General features: G+C 44.1%; 1 protein-coding gene across 1 annotated transcript in view; it reads right to left on the bottom strand.

The window, feature by feature from the left end:
* Positions 1-20,489, bottom strand: part of LOC137431849 (electroneutral sodium bicarbonate exchanger 1) — a 211,964-nt gene that overhangs the window by 144,653 nt on the left and 46,822 nt on the right. The window contains exons 3-4 of the mRNA XM_078782766.1: positions 10,318-10,458; positions 2,424-2,562 (exon numbers count right to left, since the gene is read on the bottom strand). Coding sequence (XP_078638892.1) covers positions 2,424-2,562; positions 10,318-10,458 — 280 coding nt within the window. The remainder of the gene's footprint in view (positions 1-2,423; positions 2,563-10,317; positions 10,459-20,489) is intronic.

Here is a 20,489-nt window from a genome sequence, read left to right as displayed (position 1 = left end):
GGATTGTCAGAAGCAACCTGTATGGAGAGATCAGTCAGGTTTGAGCGAAGGCCCCGGATATTTGAGGTCCATACCGTTAATGAAGAGAGAGGGGGAGCATCGGGTACAGGACAGGGGAGGGGAGGAGTAGGGTAAGATGAAGGATGAGAGGGGGAGGTAGGGAGAGCAGTTGTTAGTGTGTCAGCGATTGCAGTAGAGTTCCAAGAAAGGGAAGGATGAGGAGGATGAAAGGTTTGAAGGTGAAGGGATGAGGCACAGAGAGGGGTTGTTTGAGGGGGGGCAGAGGAACGAAGAAGGTTGGGGGGGTGGAGGTATGAGATAGAAGGGAGACGAAGTGGGGAGGAGGCAGCTTTGAGGAGGAGGGGGGAGGAGGGAGAATTGGAGAGGAATGGTATGGGGGGAGATTTGAATGGGAGGGGTTGGGGGGGAGTTTTGAAGGGGAGGAGTGAGGGGGGAGCTTAGGAGGGGAAGGGCAAGTGGGGAGTTCAGGAGTGGAAGGGCAAGGGGGGAGTTCAGGAGTGGAGGGGTAGGGGGGTAGTTTAAGAGTGGCGGGGCAAGGGGGGAGTTTAGGAGTGTAGGTGCAAGGGGAGGGATTTGGATGGGAGGGGCAAGAGGGGAGTTTAGAAAGTGGATGATTAATGAAAGACGAACATTGAAAACAAATTGGGTTTGTTGTGATTTTCAAGTTAGCAATCCGGTTCAGAATGATGGAGGAGGGATGGAATGAATGTGAATTTAGACCATGTAGTGAGGGAGACGTATAAGATATTGAATTTCTTTTTTTTGAGGTGGAATGAGTTGGAGAGGAAATTGAGAAAAGCCTTTTAAATAGGAAGAAAAACAGCGTGTTGTAAGATACCACTGAGTAAAACACTGAAGGGGAAAGGTTATACATATTTAAATAATATTTAAACAGAACCGTGAACAATCTTATGTGCACAAAAAATACCAACGGGGGGAGAGCCGAGAGGGACCACCACGAGTCACGTGAAGGGCAAACGGTGGATGGCAAGGAGTTAATGGGGGCGGGGCGAACAGCACACCTGGACAGAAAATACAGGATGAGTCAACAGTACACGTGGAGAAAGGAAAATAAATGTTTTTGGTTGTTTTTTTTTTGTTTGGTTTTTGGGGGTGGGGGGGGGGGGAGGTGGGGATTTAGAAAGTTAGACAGAGTATTATGTTCGGGGTAGAAGGGAAAAAAACTAAGAGCCAAGCAAAACACGATTAAGATAACAAACACCGACGGGGGTACAACTACAAGGCCGCACACGAGGAGCAGAACACGATTAAATAATTACAAGTTACAGGAAATTCAAACCAAAAGTAACTATAATCAAAACAATAACGCATGGACGATAAAATAACGAGTTGAAATTTGACAATCTATCTGGGGAAATGGGGGAGAAACACGTGGTCGAAGAACGAACGACCGAACGAATAAGAATGAATAAACGAATGAGAACAGAGAAGGAAATGTTTTTTTTTTGGATTTTTTTTTAGTTGTGATTTACACAAGGAAGAGGGCTATGGGGTGAAAAGCTTGGGAAAACAGAGAACGAAAGTTATTGGATCACAAAAACACGGACCGCTGAGAGAAAAACAAAGCCTCAAGGTTGTACAGTGTTCACTGTACAACTACAAGGCCTCATAACACGACCCGAATTAACACGATTTTCAATACAGGTATGAAAGATTTGCACCGAAAATCTTCGTCGGGAGACAATATATACACCATAAAATAAATAGTTATAACGAAAATACAAATGGGAACAATTACTTAACTTCGATTTCGATGGATAGCATGGAGAGCTGAGAATAAACGAACCCTCGCCAGCAAAACCGGAAACGGAAGATATCCTGCTATGTGTCGTTTTTGGCCCGATCTTCCAATGGTGAATAATCACTTTTAAAAATTCTAGTAGCCGGATCCGAATCCGGATCTTCACCAAAATCTAATCATTTAGTCCTTGTCACATACGCTACATCTCTGCCAAATTTCGTCCGAATCCCCCCACAACGTTTTGAGATATTTTGTTCACAGACAGACAGACAGACATACAAACGAGAAATCGGTCAGAGAGCGAGGACTGGGCAAAGTCCTGTACCAGATTGTGGAGACAGCAATGCTGAGACCGGAGATGGATGGGAATGAATAAGACAAACCAAAGAAGAACAGCTCCAGGAGACCATTAAATTAATATCTCTGCATTCAATTAACTACTATTCTTCTGATGGGTTCCTTTACTGTATTAGCCACCTCCCCACCCCCCCCCCCCCCCCAGCAGGAGACGGGGGGTTGCAATCACTTCTGTGTATCCGTGTGTCTGTCCGGGTCGTAAAATTTTTCACCATTTGATATTTGGCATAAAATTTTCACCAAAGTGTTATTTATATGAGAATATGCTGAGGTGAAGACATACCGAGCAGTTTCCTTCCATTCACCATTCTGCCCATCCTGTGCGCACAGCTCATCCATCTCGGTGAAAAGTTCATGGGGAACGTGCTCCTCATCTTCGTCCTCCATGCCAAGAATAAACTGCACACGCTGGGACGGAGTGTCTGCCAAACACCAGGCGCAAACAAAAGTCAAAGCAATGCCCACAATACGACTACAGTGACATTATCTAACTAGAGAGTTCATAGAATACATTGCAGTTGTTCCTCGATCATAAACTGATGTTTGTAGACAGAGGGAGGACACACAGACAGAAATTAACCAACTGCTTAACCCGCTTTTCGCTTCGTGTGCATGAGGTAATATTATTCCATGATTGTAATATCTCTCTATATTATAAAAGAAAGTTTTTGATTGTTTGTCTGCGCAATCTAATCTCCTGAACGGTGAAAGATAGGAGAAAACCTCTAATACAAAAAATGTCGGGACGGGCCCCGGTAAGGTTTTAGGCTAGGTGGCGAGGCCGGTTGAGTCCGCCTCGGCCGGGCTGGGCCCATTTCGCAATTAAAAGCTGAGCTGAATTATAGAAATCAATCTTCTACGGCCGCGCGTGAAAGCTGAATTATGGTAGTAAATTCATTCAAAAAGAACCAAAAATGTCGGGACAGGCCCCGTGAAGGTTATAGGCTGGGTGGCGAGGCCGCGTCGGCCGGGCTGGGCCCATTTCACAATCAAAAGCTGAGCTGAATTATAGTAGTCAATCTTCTACGGCCGCGAGTAAAAGCTGAATTATAGTAGTAAATTCATTCAAAAAGAACCAAAAATGTCCGGAAGGGCCCCCGGAAGGTTATAGGCTAGGCGGCGGGGCCGGTCGAAGCCACATCGGCCGGGCTGGGCCCATTGCACAATCAAAAGCTGAGCTGAATTATAGTAGTCAATCTTCTACGGCCGCGAGTAAAAGCTGAATTATAGTAGTAAATTCATTCAAAAAGAACCAAAAATGTCGGGACGGGCACCGGGAAGGTTATAGCCTAGGTGGCGGGGCCGGTCGAGGCCACATCGGCCGGGCTGGGCCCATTTCACAATTAAAACCTGAGCTGAATTATAGTAGTCATTCTTCCACGGCCACGAGTAAAAGCTGAATTATAGTAGTAAATTCATTCAAAAAGAACCAAAAATGTCGGGACGGGCCCCGGGAAGGTTCTAGGCTAGGTGGCGAGGCCGGTCGAGGCCGCATCGGCCGGGCTGGGCCCATTTCACAATTAAAAGCTGAGCTGAATTATAGTAGTCAATCTTCGACGGCCGAATTATAGTAGTAAATTCATTCAAAAATAACCCGGCAACACCGGGTGCTTTCAGCTAGTCTGTTATAGTTTTGTACGGTACTTTTATGTTCATCATGATTTCCAATCTATATATATATAAAACACAGTTTGTGTGTGTGTGTGTGTGTGTGTGTAATGTTACCGATAGACTCCTAAACGGAGAGGCTCACGTACTTGATATTTGGCACAGACATGGCCATTGAGCCTGGGAAGAACATGGCCGACCTAAAAATATATATTTCATAATATTTTTTTTACCATATTTTTACCTCAGCGCATTTCAGCGAGGAATATTATGCACGGAATCTGACCGGTGGCAGAGCAGCGCGCTGATTCGCTCAGAGCGATCACGTGATGTTCCTTGCCACCATTAACTCAGTTACGCGTTCGCACGTATTTCAGAGCGAAAAGCGATTGCGTTTTTTCACATTTCAGCGAGGAACATTGCCATTCACACCACATAGGTTTTTTTTTCTTTCATCTTTCGATCAATATTTTTTTTCAGCGAGGAATATTATACACGGAATCTGAATCGGTGGCAGAGCAGCGCGCTGATTCGCTCATTCGCGCTCATTGATGACGATCACGATCACGTGATGACGTGATCACGAATGATGTTCGTGACTCGATCTCACGTGATGTTCCTTGCCGCCATAAACTCACAGCAAGTAGCATAGATTTTAGCATAATTAGCATTTAGCATGATTTAGCATGATTTAGCATAGATAGTAGCATGTTTCACATAGATTTTTTTTCAGCGAGGAATATTATACACGGATTCTGACCGGTGGCAGAGCAGCACGCTGATTCGCTCAGAGCGATCACGTGATGTTCCGAATAAGCACAATCAATTGAGTGTGCCGCATGAGTCTGCGATAAGTGTTTAAAGTAAAGTTAAAAAAAAAAAATGTTAACGTGCCGTTGTTAGCCTATTCATGTATGTATTTACCTGTCATGTGTTTGTGTTGTATTTAGCTGTGGCTGAGCTAAGATGTAGCTGAACTTCAGAGTCGTTGACTCTGGTATCCTTTGACCTCTTAATCACCTTGCTCCATTGGGACAAATCCAAGTAATAAGCGCATCGGCAGGTAAATCCACCGGAGCGAGGTGAAACACCGATCAGGTTGAAATAATGTGAGTTATTCCATCCCCGCCGCCAGTTGGCTTCACTTTTCACGGAGTATGAGCGTTCTATATATTTTCAATTCAGTGCGCCCGACTCGCTCACGTACTTGATTTGTGGCATAGACATGGCCATTGGGCCTTCACGGTGTAATTTGTGCGAGGCTTTTGTCCGAGTGAGCTTGAGTCGAGAGGGCGAATGTACGGGTTGGGAATGTATGGGTCTCCCTTCCCCCACCCGGCAACGCCGGTACTGGAGTGCGTCACAGGATCGGTGAGTCTCCAAAATCCGCTTCGTGCTGTTGCGAAGATTCAGGACGATGTCGCGATTGTTGTGCTGCTCTCCGACCATGAGAACTGCAACGTCATTGTTGACTGGCCCTCCCCTTCCCTCCCCCTTCCCCCTCCGCCCTCCACCCTCCCCTCCCTTCCCCCTCCACCCTACCCCTCCCCTTCTCCCCTCCCCCTCCCTTTTGCCCCTCCCCCTCCCTTTTCCCCCTACCTTTTCCCCCTCACCCTCCCCCTCCCCTTCCCCCCTCCCACCCCTCTCCTCTCCCATCCCTCACCCTCCCCCTCCCGCCCTCTCCTCCCCTCCCCCCCTCCCCCTCCCCCTCCCCCCTCTTCTCCCTCACATTTATACACGGAATGCCGGGTACTTCCCCCCCCACTTCTCCCCTCCCCCCCTCTCCTCCCCTCCCCCCCTCTCCTCCCCTCCCCCCCGTTCCCCTCCCCTCCTCTTCCCCCTCCCCTCCCCCGCCCGGCAATGCCGGGTACTTCTGCTAGTAATAACTAAAGAAAAATTGATGAAGCACCATCGCCAATCCCCACGCTTCCCACCAAAAGAAGTTGAAAGATGGGAAAAAAACTTCCACCAGGAATTTATTACCCAATGTCAGATTTTAATTTTAATTTTTTTCCCCGTTTTGACCCCTGTGATCCCGAGGCCCATCCCCTGGGGTATGATCTGGAGATAAAATTCAAAAAACATCTTACATATTTCACGCATCCCCCAATGTTGATTGCATATACAGTTTCATTAAAAAATGAATAATGTGCCCGTAATTGCATTTTTCGATATTTGACCTATGACCCCAGGGGGTGGGGCCAGAAATTGTACTTTTCTTGCACCTTCCTGTCATGTGATGATCATAAATACCAAGTTTGGTGAATTTCCGCACAACCGTTTCAGAAGAGATAGTGTGACAGACAGACAGACAGACGGAGCAGATTTCAATATCCCCCCCCCCCCCTTTTTTGTCCCCCGTCGCACAGCATAGCGAAAGGGGGACTATGGCTTTCCCCTCCGTCCGTGTGTCCGTCCGTCTGTCCGTCTGTGCGTGCGGGCGTGCGTGCGTGCGGGCGTGAATGCGTGCGTAAGCGAAGGACCGCATTCAAATTTGGTGTGTGGGTGCAACGCACGTCAAAATCCAAGATGGCCGCCGCCATGTATGTGTGATGCCATGTATGTCTGAACTTTGTGAGATGAATATCTTGAAGAATAAGCGAAGTACCAACTTCTAATCTGGTGTGTGGGTGTACCTCGGCATAAGGAAGAACGCTATTGAAAATTGGGTCGCCACGTCAAAATCCAAGATGGCCACCGCCATGTATGTCTGAACCTTGTGAGATGAATATGTTGAAAAATAAGTGAAGTACCAACGTCTAATCTGGTGTGTGGGTGTATCTCGGCATAAGGAAGAACGCTATTTTAAATTGGGTCGCCACGTCAAAATCCAAGATGGCCGCCGCCATGTATGTCTGAACCTTGTGAGATGAATATCTTGAAAAATAAGCGAAGTAGCAACTTCTAATTTGGTGTGTGGGTGTATCTCGGCATAAGGAAGAAAGCTATTTTAAATTGGGTCGCCACGTCAAAATCCAAGATGGCCGCCACCATATATATGTCTGAACCTTGTGAGCGAAATATCTCGAAAAATAAGCGAAGTACCAACTTCTAATCTGGTGTGTGGGTGCATCTCGGCACAAGCAAGAAGGCTGTTTAAAATTGGGTCGCCACGTCAAAATCCAAGATGGCCGCCGCCATGTATGTCTGAACCTTGTGAGATGAATATCTTGAAAAATAAGCGAAGTAGCAACTTCTAATTTGGTGTGTGGGTGTATCTCGGCATAAGGAAGAACGCTATTTTAAATTGGGTCGCCACGTCAAAATCCAAGATGGCCGCCACCATATATATGTCTGAACCTTGTGAGCGAAATATCTCGAAAAATAAGCGAAGTACCAACTTCTAATCTGGTGTGTGGGTGTATCTAGGCACAAGGAAGAACGCTGTTTAAAATTAGGTCGCCACGTCAAAATCCAAGATGGCCGCCGCCATGTATGTCTGAACCTTGTGAGCGAAATATCTTGAAAAATAAGCGAAGTACCAACTTCTAATCTGGTGTGTGGGTGTATCTCGGCACAAGCAAGAAGGCTGTTTAAAATTGGGTCGCCACGTCAAAATCCAAGATGGCCGCCGCCATGTATGTCTGAACCTTGTGAGCGAAATATCTCGAAAAATAAGCGAAGTACCAACTTCTAATCTGGTGTGTGGCTGTATCTAGGCACAAGGAAGAACGCTGTTTAAAATTAGGTCGCCACGTCAAAATCCAAGATGGCCGCCGCCATGTATGTCTGAACCTTGTGAGCGAAATATCTTGAAAAATAAGCGAAGTACCAACTTCTAATCTGGTGTGTGGGTGCATCTCGGCACAAGCAAGAAGGCTGTTTAAAATTGGGTCGCCACGTCAAAATCCAAGATGGCCGCCGCCATGTATGTCTGAACCTTGTGAGATGAATATCTTGAAAAATAAGCGAAGTACCAACTTCTAATTTGGTGTGTGGGTGTATCTCGGCATAAGGAAGAACGCTATTTTAAATTGGGTCGCCACGTCAAAATCCAAGATGGCCGCCACCATTTATATGTCTGAACTTTGTGAGTGAAATATCTTGAAAAATAAGCGAAGTACCAACTTCTAATTTGGTGTGTGGGTGTATCTCGGCACAAGGAAGAAGGCTATTGAAAATTGCGTCGCCACGTCAAAATCCAAGATGGCCGCCTCCAAGTATGTCTGAACCTTGTGAGCGAAATATCATATCATAGCATGTTTTCTGCGTCTTCCACTTTGTCAATTCACATCACTTCACCGACGGGGGACCTAGGCGTAATTTATTTTTATTTTTTCAAAAAGTGTGGGGATCATAAGGGACAATCCCAGTTATACATCTGCAAATGTGGTGGAATTTTGATTGCTCTCAACCGCATGCTCAATATATTCACCTTCTCTCCCCTCCGTTAAGTTTTTCTTTCTCAAATTACATGGCCTCTCATCACCTGCTTACGTAATGACATGGACTCAGTCTCCCGAATAGGCAATGCAAGTCCACCGGAGATTGACTTGCAAGATACCGAGCAGGGGCATTGTGCACACATGAGGTGACGACGCGGTGCAATGTGCTGTATGATTCATTAATTTGGCTGCGCGGTGGGTTCGGCGCACGGGTTTTAAATATAATTTGTTCACGTTAGAAGGCGATTCCATGAATTTATAATCCCCAGTGATAATGCTTTGAAAAGAAACTGGTTTAATGAACAACTAGATGGTATTCATAGAATACTTACCCTGCGTAGTCTCGAGAAGGACTTGGTGCAAGCCAACTCTTCTGTTTTTTAAGGATTTTTTTTTTGATCCAATATGGCTGCCAGACCAGTGACTGATGATGTCACTTTTATCAAACTATATTTCCCATGGGTAGTTGATCAATTAGTTAAAGATTTGCATTGATCGGTTAGGCAGTTTAAGAGGAGAATATTTTCAAAGATTTTTGCTTAGATCCAATATGGCTGCCAGACAACGTGACATATGATGCCATTTTTATCAACCTTTATTTCGAAATTGCAGAAGGTTATTGACAGGAAATTTTAACCATAGGTGCAACTCCACCTGTGTAATTTTTTTATGAAAAGTATGACGTCATATGTCACGTGGTATGGGCGCCATATTGGAAAAACTCAAAAACTGTGCACCTCTAAATCTCTGAAAGCGCTGCATATAAAATATTCAGACATGGCTCATTGTAAAGAACTCTCCATGGGGAATAAAATATATTAATGATGATGTCATAGGTGCCTCCATTATGACGTCATAATTCGACACGTACAAAACTTCATCCGATCAAGATAAAATTTATTGAGCATCATCTAGGGATAAATTGGTGGAGAAAAACAAAGATGACGTCATCGGACACGTGGTTCGACCGCCATCTTGCAAAAACTGAAACACTTTGCCCCTCTATATATCGGAAAGCGCTGCATAGAAAATTTTGAGACATGGATCATTTTAAAGAACTCTCCATGGGGAATAAAATATGTTAATGATGATGTCATAGGTGGCTCCATTATGACGTCATAATTCGACAAGTACAGAACTTCATCCGATCAAGATGAAATGTATTGAGCGTCATCTGGGGATAAATTGGTGGAGAAAAAATAAATAATGATGACGTCATCGGTCACGTGTTTCGGCCGCCATATTTGTTTAGACACAAAAGCCTTTAAAAACACTAAAACACATCCTGGTGAGGGTCTGCGATCTCTGATTGCTCTTTCTTGTTTTCCATGTAGAGGTTTCGGAGATATAGAGATGCATATGCTGGTGACAAAGAGCTTCCTCTACAAACATTCTGGTAAATTCTAACTGAGGTTACAAAACACTTCGTCGAACAATAATTATGAAATAACTAAATAATTAACTCATTCATTAAGCCCCAAGTCATTTTAATAACAATAACATGAATATGGTCCCGAATGTCATAATCTTTTGGAAACTATAAGAAGGATGTATATTTGTTGTGAAATCAGCTCTTACCCATAAGGCAATGCACAAAGACAAGTTATTGTAGTTTTCAATATATAAAATCATTAAACATTTAATTGAAACAACCTGCATATTGAGATTACAAAAGTTAATCTGGGAATGACAAATGAAAAGAAGACCTAGAACCGCACTCAGTAGAGAACATACCTCCATCCGGTTGGCAATATCATTGAATGGTGAAGAATCACAAAAAAATTAAATAATTCTCATATCCGAATCCATATTCAGATCTTCACCAAAATCGAATCTATTTGTCCTTGTCAGACACACAACCGGCCCACCAAGTTTTGTCCAAATCTGTCAACAACTTTTTGAGATATCTTGTTCACAAACAAACAAACGGACAAACAGACAGGGGTGAAAACATAACCTCCATCCACCTTTGGTGGCGGAGGTAATAAGGAACAGAAAACAAAGCAGGGCAAAACAAGCAATGATCAAATACAATGACAGGCCAAATAGAAGAGGAAATGGGGCTTATAATACCGTGTTCCGATAAGTTAATACCGTGTTCCGAGAAGTCATGAGAGAATTATGAACTGCTTTGGAAATCATATGAATGACACGTTTGAGATTTTTCTGAGTTGTACACCTTACCGTATGCTGGGTTATCCCCTCCTTCATTGCTGGGTTCAGAATCCTTGGGTTGTGAGTGGTGCTGATGCCGGTGGTGACGGTGGCGTCGGTGACTCCGTCTGTCGCGTGGCAAGTGCACACCGACAAAGACGGCATGATGGGCTGCAAGGGAAAAGGGGGATGAAATGCAAACAAAGCAAAACGAGAAAGGCACTCGGTAGAGAGCATACCGATGCCAGGCTGAACAGTTCACGTTTTGTATCCACTGATCGGCCAGATCTGGATCCGGACCTCAACCAAAATCTAATTGGCTTGTTCTTTTCACTTACCCAATGCATCCACCAAATTTTGTCATTAGTCGTCAACAACGTTTTGAAATATCACGCTTTATATCATTTTTGGCCCCATCACTGAATGGTGAAGAATCACCTTTAAATTCTCATATCCGGATCAGGATTCAGATCCTCACCAAAATCGAATTCATTCGTCCTTGCCAGATGCCTAACCTGTCCACCGAATTTGATCTAAATGCATCCACAACCTTTTGATATATGTTATATATCGTTTTTGGCCCCATCACTCATTGGTGAAGAATCACTTAAAAAATTATCGGAGGAAGAAACTTACTTGAGGTAAGGGAGGGGATGGAGGGGGAACAAACACCAGAAACAGATTTGACCAGACGCCACCAGGATTTGGAGGAGGGAGACAGGTTTGAGAGTTCGGTCTTGAAAGAGGAGAGATAGTGCTCCCTGGCTCTCCTGAGGGTGGACACACACTTGTTTCGGGCTTTGTGAAAGGAAATGGGATTTCCTTCCGTTGGATTTGCCTTCCAAGAGGCGAAGGCAAGTTGTATCAGGGCAACTGCCTCACCACAAGATTCTGTGTACAATGGACGGGAGGAAGGGAATGACAACTGAAGATGAGATGGGATAAATCTGTGCATGAGAGAGAGCAATTTACCTTGGAAGAATTCCCAGGATGAGTTGATGTCAGACGTGGTAGAGATGGGAGACCAGTCCAGATGATTGATGGCTGCTTAAAGACCGTGCCAGTCGGCCTGAGTGAAATGTCAGACTCGTCGACGCTGAGGAGGCTCTCTGAGAATGGTCAGAGATATATCCACTTTAACAAGCAAATGATCAGATGAGCCGATTGGAGCAGAAGAAGAGCAGCAGACATTTTCAGGGAAGTTAGTCATAACCAAGTCTAGAAGAGAAGATGCTCCGTTGACTGAGATCCGGGTCAGGAAATTGACAGATTGTGTCAGTCCCAGTGGGTCGCAGAAGTCCTTTGCTGAGGAGCCATGGCTGGTGAGAGAGGTACCCACACCCAGCCAGCTGGAAGAGAGAGTTTGGATGAGTAGACAGAAGTTGGTCCATAATATCAGACAGCGAAATGTAAATGGAGTCATCACTGTTTGGTGGACGGTACAACACACATATGAACAAGAGGTGGGAGCGAAGGGGAAGCCGTAGCCAGAGGTACTCCTGGGGGTGAGGTGGAGAGAGGGTAGTGCAGGGCGAGTGAGGAAGAGAGTTTTTGATAAAGATAGCAACCCCACCTCCAGGACGAGGCTCAGGTCTATCATACCGGAAGAGGGACATTCCAGATTTGAACCCAATCTGAACGCAATTTAGCATTTATGGGATATTGGGATATTCTAGAAGAACGACCCCTAAGTCAGCGTTTTCCACCTCCAAACAGGTGTGAGTTGATTGACTTTCTTGTGGAACAATGGTGCCACATCCATCCTGCATAATTTCAGACGCTGGTGGACTCGATGTCACGGCGCATACAGGCCGTACTAGCTGTCTGTGGTGGCCAGACGCCTTATTAAGCGACTTTCCATTGGCGTTTCTATTTTTTGTCTCCTACCTGTATGTATCCTATGGATTGTAAGAGGGTACAGCTATTTTGGCTTTGCCACACAGTTGTCATTTGAGAAGTATAATCTGAATATGACAGAAGGCTTTGATTGGATGAGAGTGATTGAATATCTCCCGAACGTTTTAATACTGCATGGCATCCAGCCTTGATTTCTAATTTGTTTTCATTTGGTATAAAGACCCCCTAATTGCTCAAATAGTTTTCTGCTTTCCTCTATTACCAGAAACAGCACGTGGCTCTTGATGGTGTTTTTTCACATGATCTTTCCCTTCAGGGTGGGATTCCACAAGGCAGAATCTTAAAATCTACATCATTCGTGTTCTATTTCAATGATCTACCAAATTAATTGGCCAATTTGAACTTTGGACAACCTATATAATGCCTTAATTTACAGCTTTCTGGAGTATTGCTCTTCCCTTTGGATTGGTGCCCTGCCTCAGACCTAACCCTTATTGATGCCATGGAAAGGAAGGTCCTCAAAATCATTGGGATCTCCCATGATGAAGGTGAGCATCTTGACCTGTTACTTTCACATCGCAGAACGGTTGGTGGCCTCTCTGTATTCTACCACCTCCTTTTTGATATTGGACTCTCTGCTCTTCCCACGCTTTGCCACCCACCCCAAGATCTCGGCAGGAAGCATGCGGTCCAACAGCAAACCTGTTCTGGTGAAACTCCAAAAATCCAGAATCACTGCTTAGCTCCACTCATTCATTTCTCTTTCTTTCCTGCCTGTGGAATCAACCACCTAAGAATTCAGTCCGATACATTCCTTCAGGGCTTCAGACAGCTGTTCATCACGACCTTAGGTCACCTCCTCCATTCTCATGATCTCTTCTACCCCAAATTACTCAATTCCCAAGCATTCCATTTTCCAGGTTATTGTGTTTTTCCCCTCTCCCTCCTCTCTTTTGTGAGTTGTCTGTCGCTTTGTTCGCTCTCTGTTTCATCCCCGCTTTCCCGGTCCTCTTCGTGGTGGTTTTCATTAATCTTGTGTGCAGCTTGTTCCGCCCCATAAGTCCTTCTCCCCTCCCCTGCCCACCCCTTTGATCCCACTCTCACTTCTACTTTGCTGTTGGTGTTTCTCCCTTTCCACTCTGTTCCATTCCATTCTTCTCCAGGTCTTCCATGAGTCTCTATCATATACATAAATAAATCAATAAATCCCAGCCTCAACTCTTGATACTCACTTCTCCCATATTAGGAATCGTCTTCCAGAGCCTCTGCGATCCCCGTCTTCCCTTCGTCATATAAAACGGGCAGTGCACTGACATTCCTTGTCCTATCCTTCCTTACCAAAAAAGATCTTCTTTTTTTTAAACTTACATCCTAACCCAACTTTCCCACGTGCAGCTGGAAGTGTTTCCTCCCCTCTCATCAATTATTTTCCTGTTCATTCATTCCCAGTTGCGTTTTGTGTCCAGCAGTTGGCCCGCTGCCCTAATGCCAGTTCGTTTCTTCGGTCACCTCACTCTTCCTTGAGCCTAAATATTGTAGAGAGTAAAGAGCATTTAATAACAGTTCAGCTTTGTCTGCTAGTATTAATTTCATGTATGTATGTAATTCTTATCGTCGGTAACAAATTTTTTCTCTGTCGTTATTACTCCCGCCAGGGAGTAATGCATTCACTCGTGTCTGTGTGTGTGTGTGTGTGTGTGTGAGTGTGTGTGTGTTCGTGTGTTTGTGAACAAGATATCTGGAAAAGTTCTGAACGGATTTGGATGAAAGTTGGTGGGATGATTGCCCTTGGGATAAGGAAGAATTGATTAGTTTTTGGTGAAGCTCAGGATATTATTCCCGATCCAGGAATTGTTTGAAGGAATTTTTTTTACCATTGGAAGACAGGGCTCATTTTTTAAAACATTATCTTCTATATATTCTATATTTAACATTGTGATATGAAAATAGTTTTCATATTTGTTGTAAATGTAGTTTAAACTCGTGGTTATGCGTTAGAGCGGTGTATTTTTTTAGCAGCGTAGTCTTCAATGTTCATTTTTTTTTTCTAATAAAGACATATTCTGTCATTTTAAAACCACCAAAGTGTGTATTAGGTTTCCCCGTTTCATAAAATGTATCGATTGATACGTATAATGCTTTAAAACTGTTTTTTTTTTGTTTTTTGTTTTTTACCTCAGAAGAGATATCAACATTTAGCTCAGCGAATGTCATTCGCGGTGTCAGTATTTGATGAACTTATAAAGACTTAGTTCCAGATTTGTCAATGGCTGAGGTATATTAACAAACGAATAAAACAGATTTGGCAAAATTCCAACTTTTTAAAAAAAGATCGCATATTCCATATTGCGAAAAAGATTGCACCCAGGGTTGTGAGGGGCTGAAGAAGAAGAAACCTCGCAAGGGCTTCCCAGACCAAATAAATAATTCTGGTTCTGGCTCTGCGATTTTCAGGTTTATTACTCCCACCAGGGAGTAACGCATTCGATCGTGTCCGTCCGTGTGTGTGTGTGTGTTCGTATGTTCGTGTGTTTGTGAACAAGATATCTGGAAAAGTTCTGAACGGATTTGGATGAAAGTTGGTGGGATGATTGTCCTTGGGATAAGGAAGAATTGATTAGTTTTTGGTGAAGCTCAGGATATTATTCCGGATCCAGGAATTTCTTTTGGGAAAGATTTTTTCTGTTTTACTGCATTAAAGCTTTTATTCTTATTCTTAAATGATGTTTTTCTCCTCTAATTCCGAGATATATCAAAATTAATTATCTGACAGTTAGGACCTACTTTCTTTTTCATTTATTGTTTTGGGGCGAGGGGATGTTAAACAAAACGTATTATTCCAACTTCACCCACGGCGGGAGTATGCGCTCTACTGAGTGGCGTTCTCGTCATTGCACTGGGATACACCCTCATAGACTAGATGGATTTCTGAGAAATGTAAATGTTTGGTGCATTTTTGGGTAAAAGTTGGGAACCTCACTTTTTAACACAATTAGGGTATGCTGAATTCGATTAACCCGGTTCCCCAGCCGAATTTTTGAGTATTTGACATTCCAATTAGCATAAACAAAATGGCCGCCAAATTGCCATTTTTTGGACACATTCTTGGGACAAGCATTTATATATCATGCATATACATGCAGAAATTGTAGTTGCTGTAGGGTTCAGGGAGGAACTTGAGGTCAGGTCGTCAAAAGGGACAACTGATTTGAATGCGCTGAGATCCACACACGAAGAAGCTGACACAAGGCTGGTGTTGCATGCTGTGCACAGCCGGTTTAAGACAGTTGTTGTGTCATCAAGGGACACCGATGTTCTCCTGCTTTTGGTTTCCCACTTCCCACGTGCACAATGTGAACATCTTTGGATGATGGCAGGTACATCAAAGAAACGGCGTTATACACCAATTGATGCTGTTTTAAACAATCTACCGAGAAGCTTGTCCACAGCAGTGCTACCATTCCATGCATTAACTAGGTGTGACACCACCTCCTATTTTGCAAATCACACCAAACTAACATCATGGGAAGTCTTCAGAGAGCGCCATAAACTGCTGAAGAACTTGGGCATTGGTGAACTCAGAGGAGACAATCAAAATCTGCAGAAGCGTTCGTCTGCAGAATATATAATGTGCACAGAACAACCTCTGTTGATTCAGCACGACATATGTTGTTCTCCAAGACTGGTAAACCAGAAGCGATGTCACCGACAAGTGATGCTCTTCATTTCCATTTGATGCGAGTGCAGTATCAAGCCATGGTATGGAGAAATGCTCATTGTGCCATACCTGACCTTCCTGCACCTGTGGAAATGGGATGGAAACGTGGCGATTCAGGACTAGAGCCTATTCTGATGTCAATGAGTCCAATCCCAGAAAGTTACCTCGAGATGATTTGTTGTGCATGCCAGATTGCCAGAAGCAATGCAAGACTCGACGCCGCAAATGCCGCTATTCAGAGTTGAGGTGCACATGAATGTGTGCCCGTCAGCAAAAGACTGATGATAAGACCCCTTGTATGAATTTGATGTAGTTTGGCAAAACAACATGTGTGACATTCCTGAATGTTTGTGCTTCATGGCCATGTATACTTGATTTTAGAATAAATGGTTGGATGAAACATTGTCTTATTAAAACCATTTCCCATTTTACAGTGTCCAATTTCAATATCAGTTTGAATGTCTCTTTCAATATGTCGCCAACCATAATATAGACGAGACGGATTTATGAAAAAAGGCCAAGTATAAGCTTCTAGGTGCATTTTGGGGTAAAAGTTGTAAAGTTAAAGTAAAAGAGCTGCATGTATATACATGATATATAAATGCTTGTTCAAAGAAATTGTCCAAAAATGGCAATTCGGCGGCCATTTTGTTTATGCTAATTAGAATGTCAAAAACCCAAAATTCGGCTTGGGAACCGAGTGTATCGAATTCAGCATACCCAAATTATGTTAAAAGGTGAGGTTCCCAACTTTTACCCAAAAATGCACCTACAACCTCACACATGGCCTTTCCATAAATCCGTCTAGTCTATCAGGCTGCATTTCAGCTCTTGGAGTGAACATTATGTTCATGATTTGAAATACATTAGACTAGCAGGGGCTGCCCGGCTGGGTGAGCTTTTCCTGGCGATAGTTTTGGGACGCGTTGGACATTGAAAAGCTATGGATTTATTGGCCTTATGGTGGTTACCTTTTGCCTGCAGGCCAGCGGCAGCACTGGCTGACCCCACATCCCAATATACACTTTATAGTGTCCTTTAGTAACCGCAAAATGGATGCTAAAGCCAACATGCATAGGGTAAAACCTTGCCCAGATTCTGAAGTACGTACAGTCACGTGAAAAAGTAAGTACACCCCATGTAAAGTTTTGACTTTTTCAACATATTTCAACATACAGCTATTTGATCTTCATTTCAACAATATTGATAGATAAAGGTGATATAATATAACAAATATCATGAAACATTTACATTTTGTAGTCCATTGTATAATTTCAATAAACAAAAAGAAATTTCGCATGTGGAAAAAGTAAGTACACCCTTGGCTCTAATAGGTGGTATTTGCCCCCTTTGGCAGAAACAACCTCAAGTAGGCGTTTCTTATAACTGTCTACCAGTCTCTGACGTCGACTGGGATAAATTTTTGCCCACTCCTCCATGCAGAATTCTTTCAGCTGTGCGATGTTTGAGGGGTTTCTTGCATGCACAGCTCGTTTAAAATCCCCCCACAACATCTCGATGAGATTTAGATCCGGGCTTTGACTTGGCCATTCCAGAACCCTCCATTTCTTTCTTTTCAGCCATTCCTTGGTGGATTTACTGGTACTAGGGCATGCCCGTACTATATATATGCCCGTACTATATATCTATCTAAAATTATATCCCCCCCCTCTATTTACATGAAATGGTTTGGTCCATTCGCAACGCCAAAGCGAACGGCGAACGGCTTGCGAGTACAGTGACAATCCCCCCCCCCCTCTATTTACATGAAATGGTTTCGTCCATTCGCAACGACCACAGAACCCCCCCCTCTATTTACATGGAATGGTTTGGTCCATTCGCAACGCCGGCACACGCGATCGTTCGCTGCTCTCTGATTGGTTGAATCGTTTTTTGGACATAGCTCGGTAAGTAATTGTCCGATTAATATGAAACCTTGAAAAGGCACATCCTCGGGTCCCCAGCAATATACCTGGCAAGTTAAAAGTATATCGGACCCGTGGTTGTCGAGAAACAGCGGTCACAGACAAACGTACAGACAGAGATTACTGGAATTATAGATAGATGTTTAGGGTCATTGTCATGTGGCAAGGTCCACCTTCGGTTGAGCTTCAACTTTCCGACAGATGGCTTCACATTATCCTCAAGCACCCTCTGGTACAATGAAGAATTCATAGTGGATTATATGATAGTGAGCTGCCCAGGCCCTTATGCAGCAAAGCTGCCCAAACCATAATATTTCCACCACCATGCTTTACAGTTGGTATCAGGTCCTTGTGGTCAAATGCTGTCTTTGGTTTTCGCCAAACATGTCTTCTGGTACTGTGGCCAAATAGCTCTATCTTTGACTCATCTGTCCAGAGCACATTGTTCCAGAAGTGCTGGTCTTTGCCTAGGTGTTCATTGGCAAACTTTAGTCTTGCCCTGATGTTCTTTCTGGACAGCAAACACTTCCTCCTGGCACACCTCCCATGTAGATCAAATTTGTGCAGCCTCTTTCTAATGGTAGACTCGTGCACTTTCACATCAACAGTGGCAAGAGCTACCTGTAGGTCCCGTGATGACATTTTGGGGTTTTTAGAGACTTCTTTCAGCATCTTGCGGTCTGCTCTCGGACTGAACTTGCTGGGGCGGCCTGGCCTGAACAAGTTGGCAGTTGTTTGGAATCTTCTCCACTTGCAGATGATCTTCCGGGCAGTCGAATGATTGATTTCAAATTGTTTGGAGATCTTTTTAAATCCCTTCCCAGACTCGTAGGCACCTCCCATCTTGACTACTGCAACAGCCTCCTCTTTGGTTCGCCCTCAATAATCACCAATAAACTCCAATACATTCAGAACTCCGCTGCCCGTCTACTCACCCATTCCCGGACCCGTGACCACATCACCCCCGTCCTTTACAAGCTTCACTGGCTCCCCATCCCCCAGAGAATCCAGTACAAAATCCTCCTCTTGACCTTCAAAGCCCTCCATAACCTGGCCCCATCCTACCTTACTGACCTCCTCTCCAGACACACTCCCACCCGCAACCTCCGCTCTGCTGGTACCAACCTCCTGACCCCCCCCCCCCCCCCCCCCCCATGCAGGCCAAATTCAGATCCTGGGGGGACAGGGCCTTCTCCATCGCTGCTCCCACCCTCTGGAACTCACTACCTCACACCATCAGAGACTCCTCCTCACTCCCCACATTCAAAACATCACTCAAGACCCACCTGTTCAACACTGCATTCAACATTTAACCCACAGCATTTAACCCCTGACTATCTCTTCTCCTTCTCCTTCTCCTTCCGTTTGCTTTGATTATTTACCTATTGATTTTTGTCTTTTTGCACTTGTTTTTTTGTACTCTGTCAAAGCGCCTTTGGGCTTCTTGAAAAGCGCTATATAAAATAAATGTATTATTATTGTTATTATAACCTTCTTTCTGAAGGCCTCAGAGAGCTCTTTTGATCTAGGCATGGTGACACCACAAACTTCAACAACAAAGAGCAAACCAAACTAAATGTCTGAGGTTTAAATAAGACAGGTTCCTCCAAGATCCTCTCCAACGATGTTCTAATCATTTGCACCTGAGCTGGTGCACCTGATTCTAATTTTAGGTATTTGAAGTAGTGATAAATGTTGGGGTGTACTTACTTTTTCCACATGCGAAATTTGCATTTATGTTTGTTGAAATTATACAATGGACTACAAAATGGAAATGTTTCATGATATTTGTTATATTATATCACCTTTATCTCTCAATATTGTTGAAATGAAGATGAAATAGCTGTATGTTGAAAAAGTCAAAACTTTACATGGGGTGTACTTACTTTTTCACGTGACTGTACATACACCCATATTTTAGGGCCTCAAGGTGCTATGGTTCAGCAGTGAAAGCATAACGTACAAACACAAAAACGCATGAACAAACACACAAAAGACTTGAAAATATTTTAAGATAATGTAATAAACCTTAAAAATCTGGAAGTGAATAAGCCAAGAATCTGGTCCATCATGAAGACAGGCTCAGATTTAACTGTCAGATGAATCATGAAACGTTGAATTGATTTCTAAATACAAAACAATTGTTTTAAATGAGAGTAAAGCAGAGCAGCTTCACATAGCTGTGTTTCCAAATGGAAAGAAGAACCTTTAGAGGCCATCTTTCCCCACAGAACAGGGGATGGCCTTTTTTGGGCACCTTGGTCCCCTTTTTGAAGCAATGTTTTATGGCCGGATGCCCTTCCTACCACCAACTCTGTTAGTCGCCTCTTGCGACACACAAGGAATTACCAGTGAACTGGTACTCAATTTGCCCACCTCAGAAGGATGACAGGCTGGGTCAACCCCCCTGGGGTTAATTCAGCGATCAACCGGGTTTCGAACCCAGGATCCTAGGATCCTAAGCCGGCACCCTAACCGCAAAGCCAACGAACCCAGAATCCTAGGATCCGAAGCCGGCACCCAAACCGCTAAGCCAACGAACCCAGGAACCTAGGATCCCAAGCCGGCACCCAAACCGCTAAGCCAACGAACCCTGGAACCTAGGATCCCAAGCCGGCACCCAAACCGCTAAGCCAACGAACCCAGGAACCTAGGATCCCAAGCCGGCACCCAAACCGCTAAGTCAACGAACCCAGGAACCT

This window comes from Myxine glutinosa, chromosome 7 (assembly GCF_964187855.1).
Source record: "Myxine glutinosa chromosome 7, kmMyxGlut1.1, whole genome shotgun sequence".
Classification (NCBI taxonomy): Eukaryota; Metazoa; Chordata; class Myxini; order Myxiniformes; family Myxinidae; genus Myxine; species Myxine glutinosa.
This window is presented reverse-complemented; position numbering and strand designations above follow the sequence as displayed.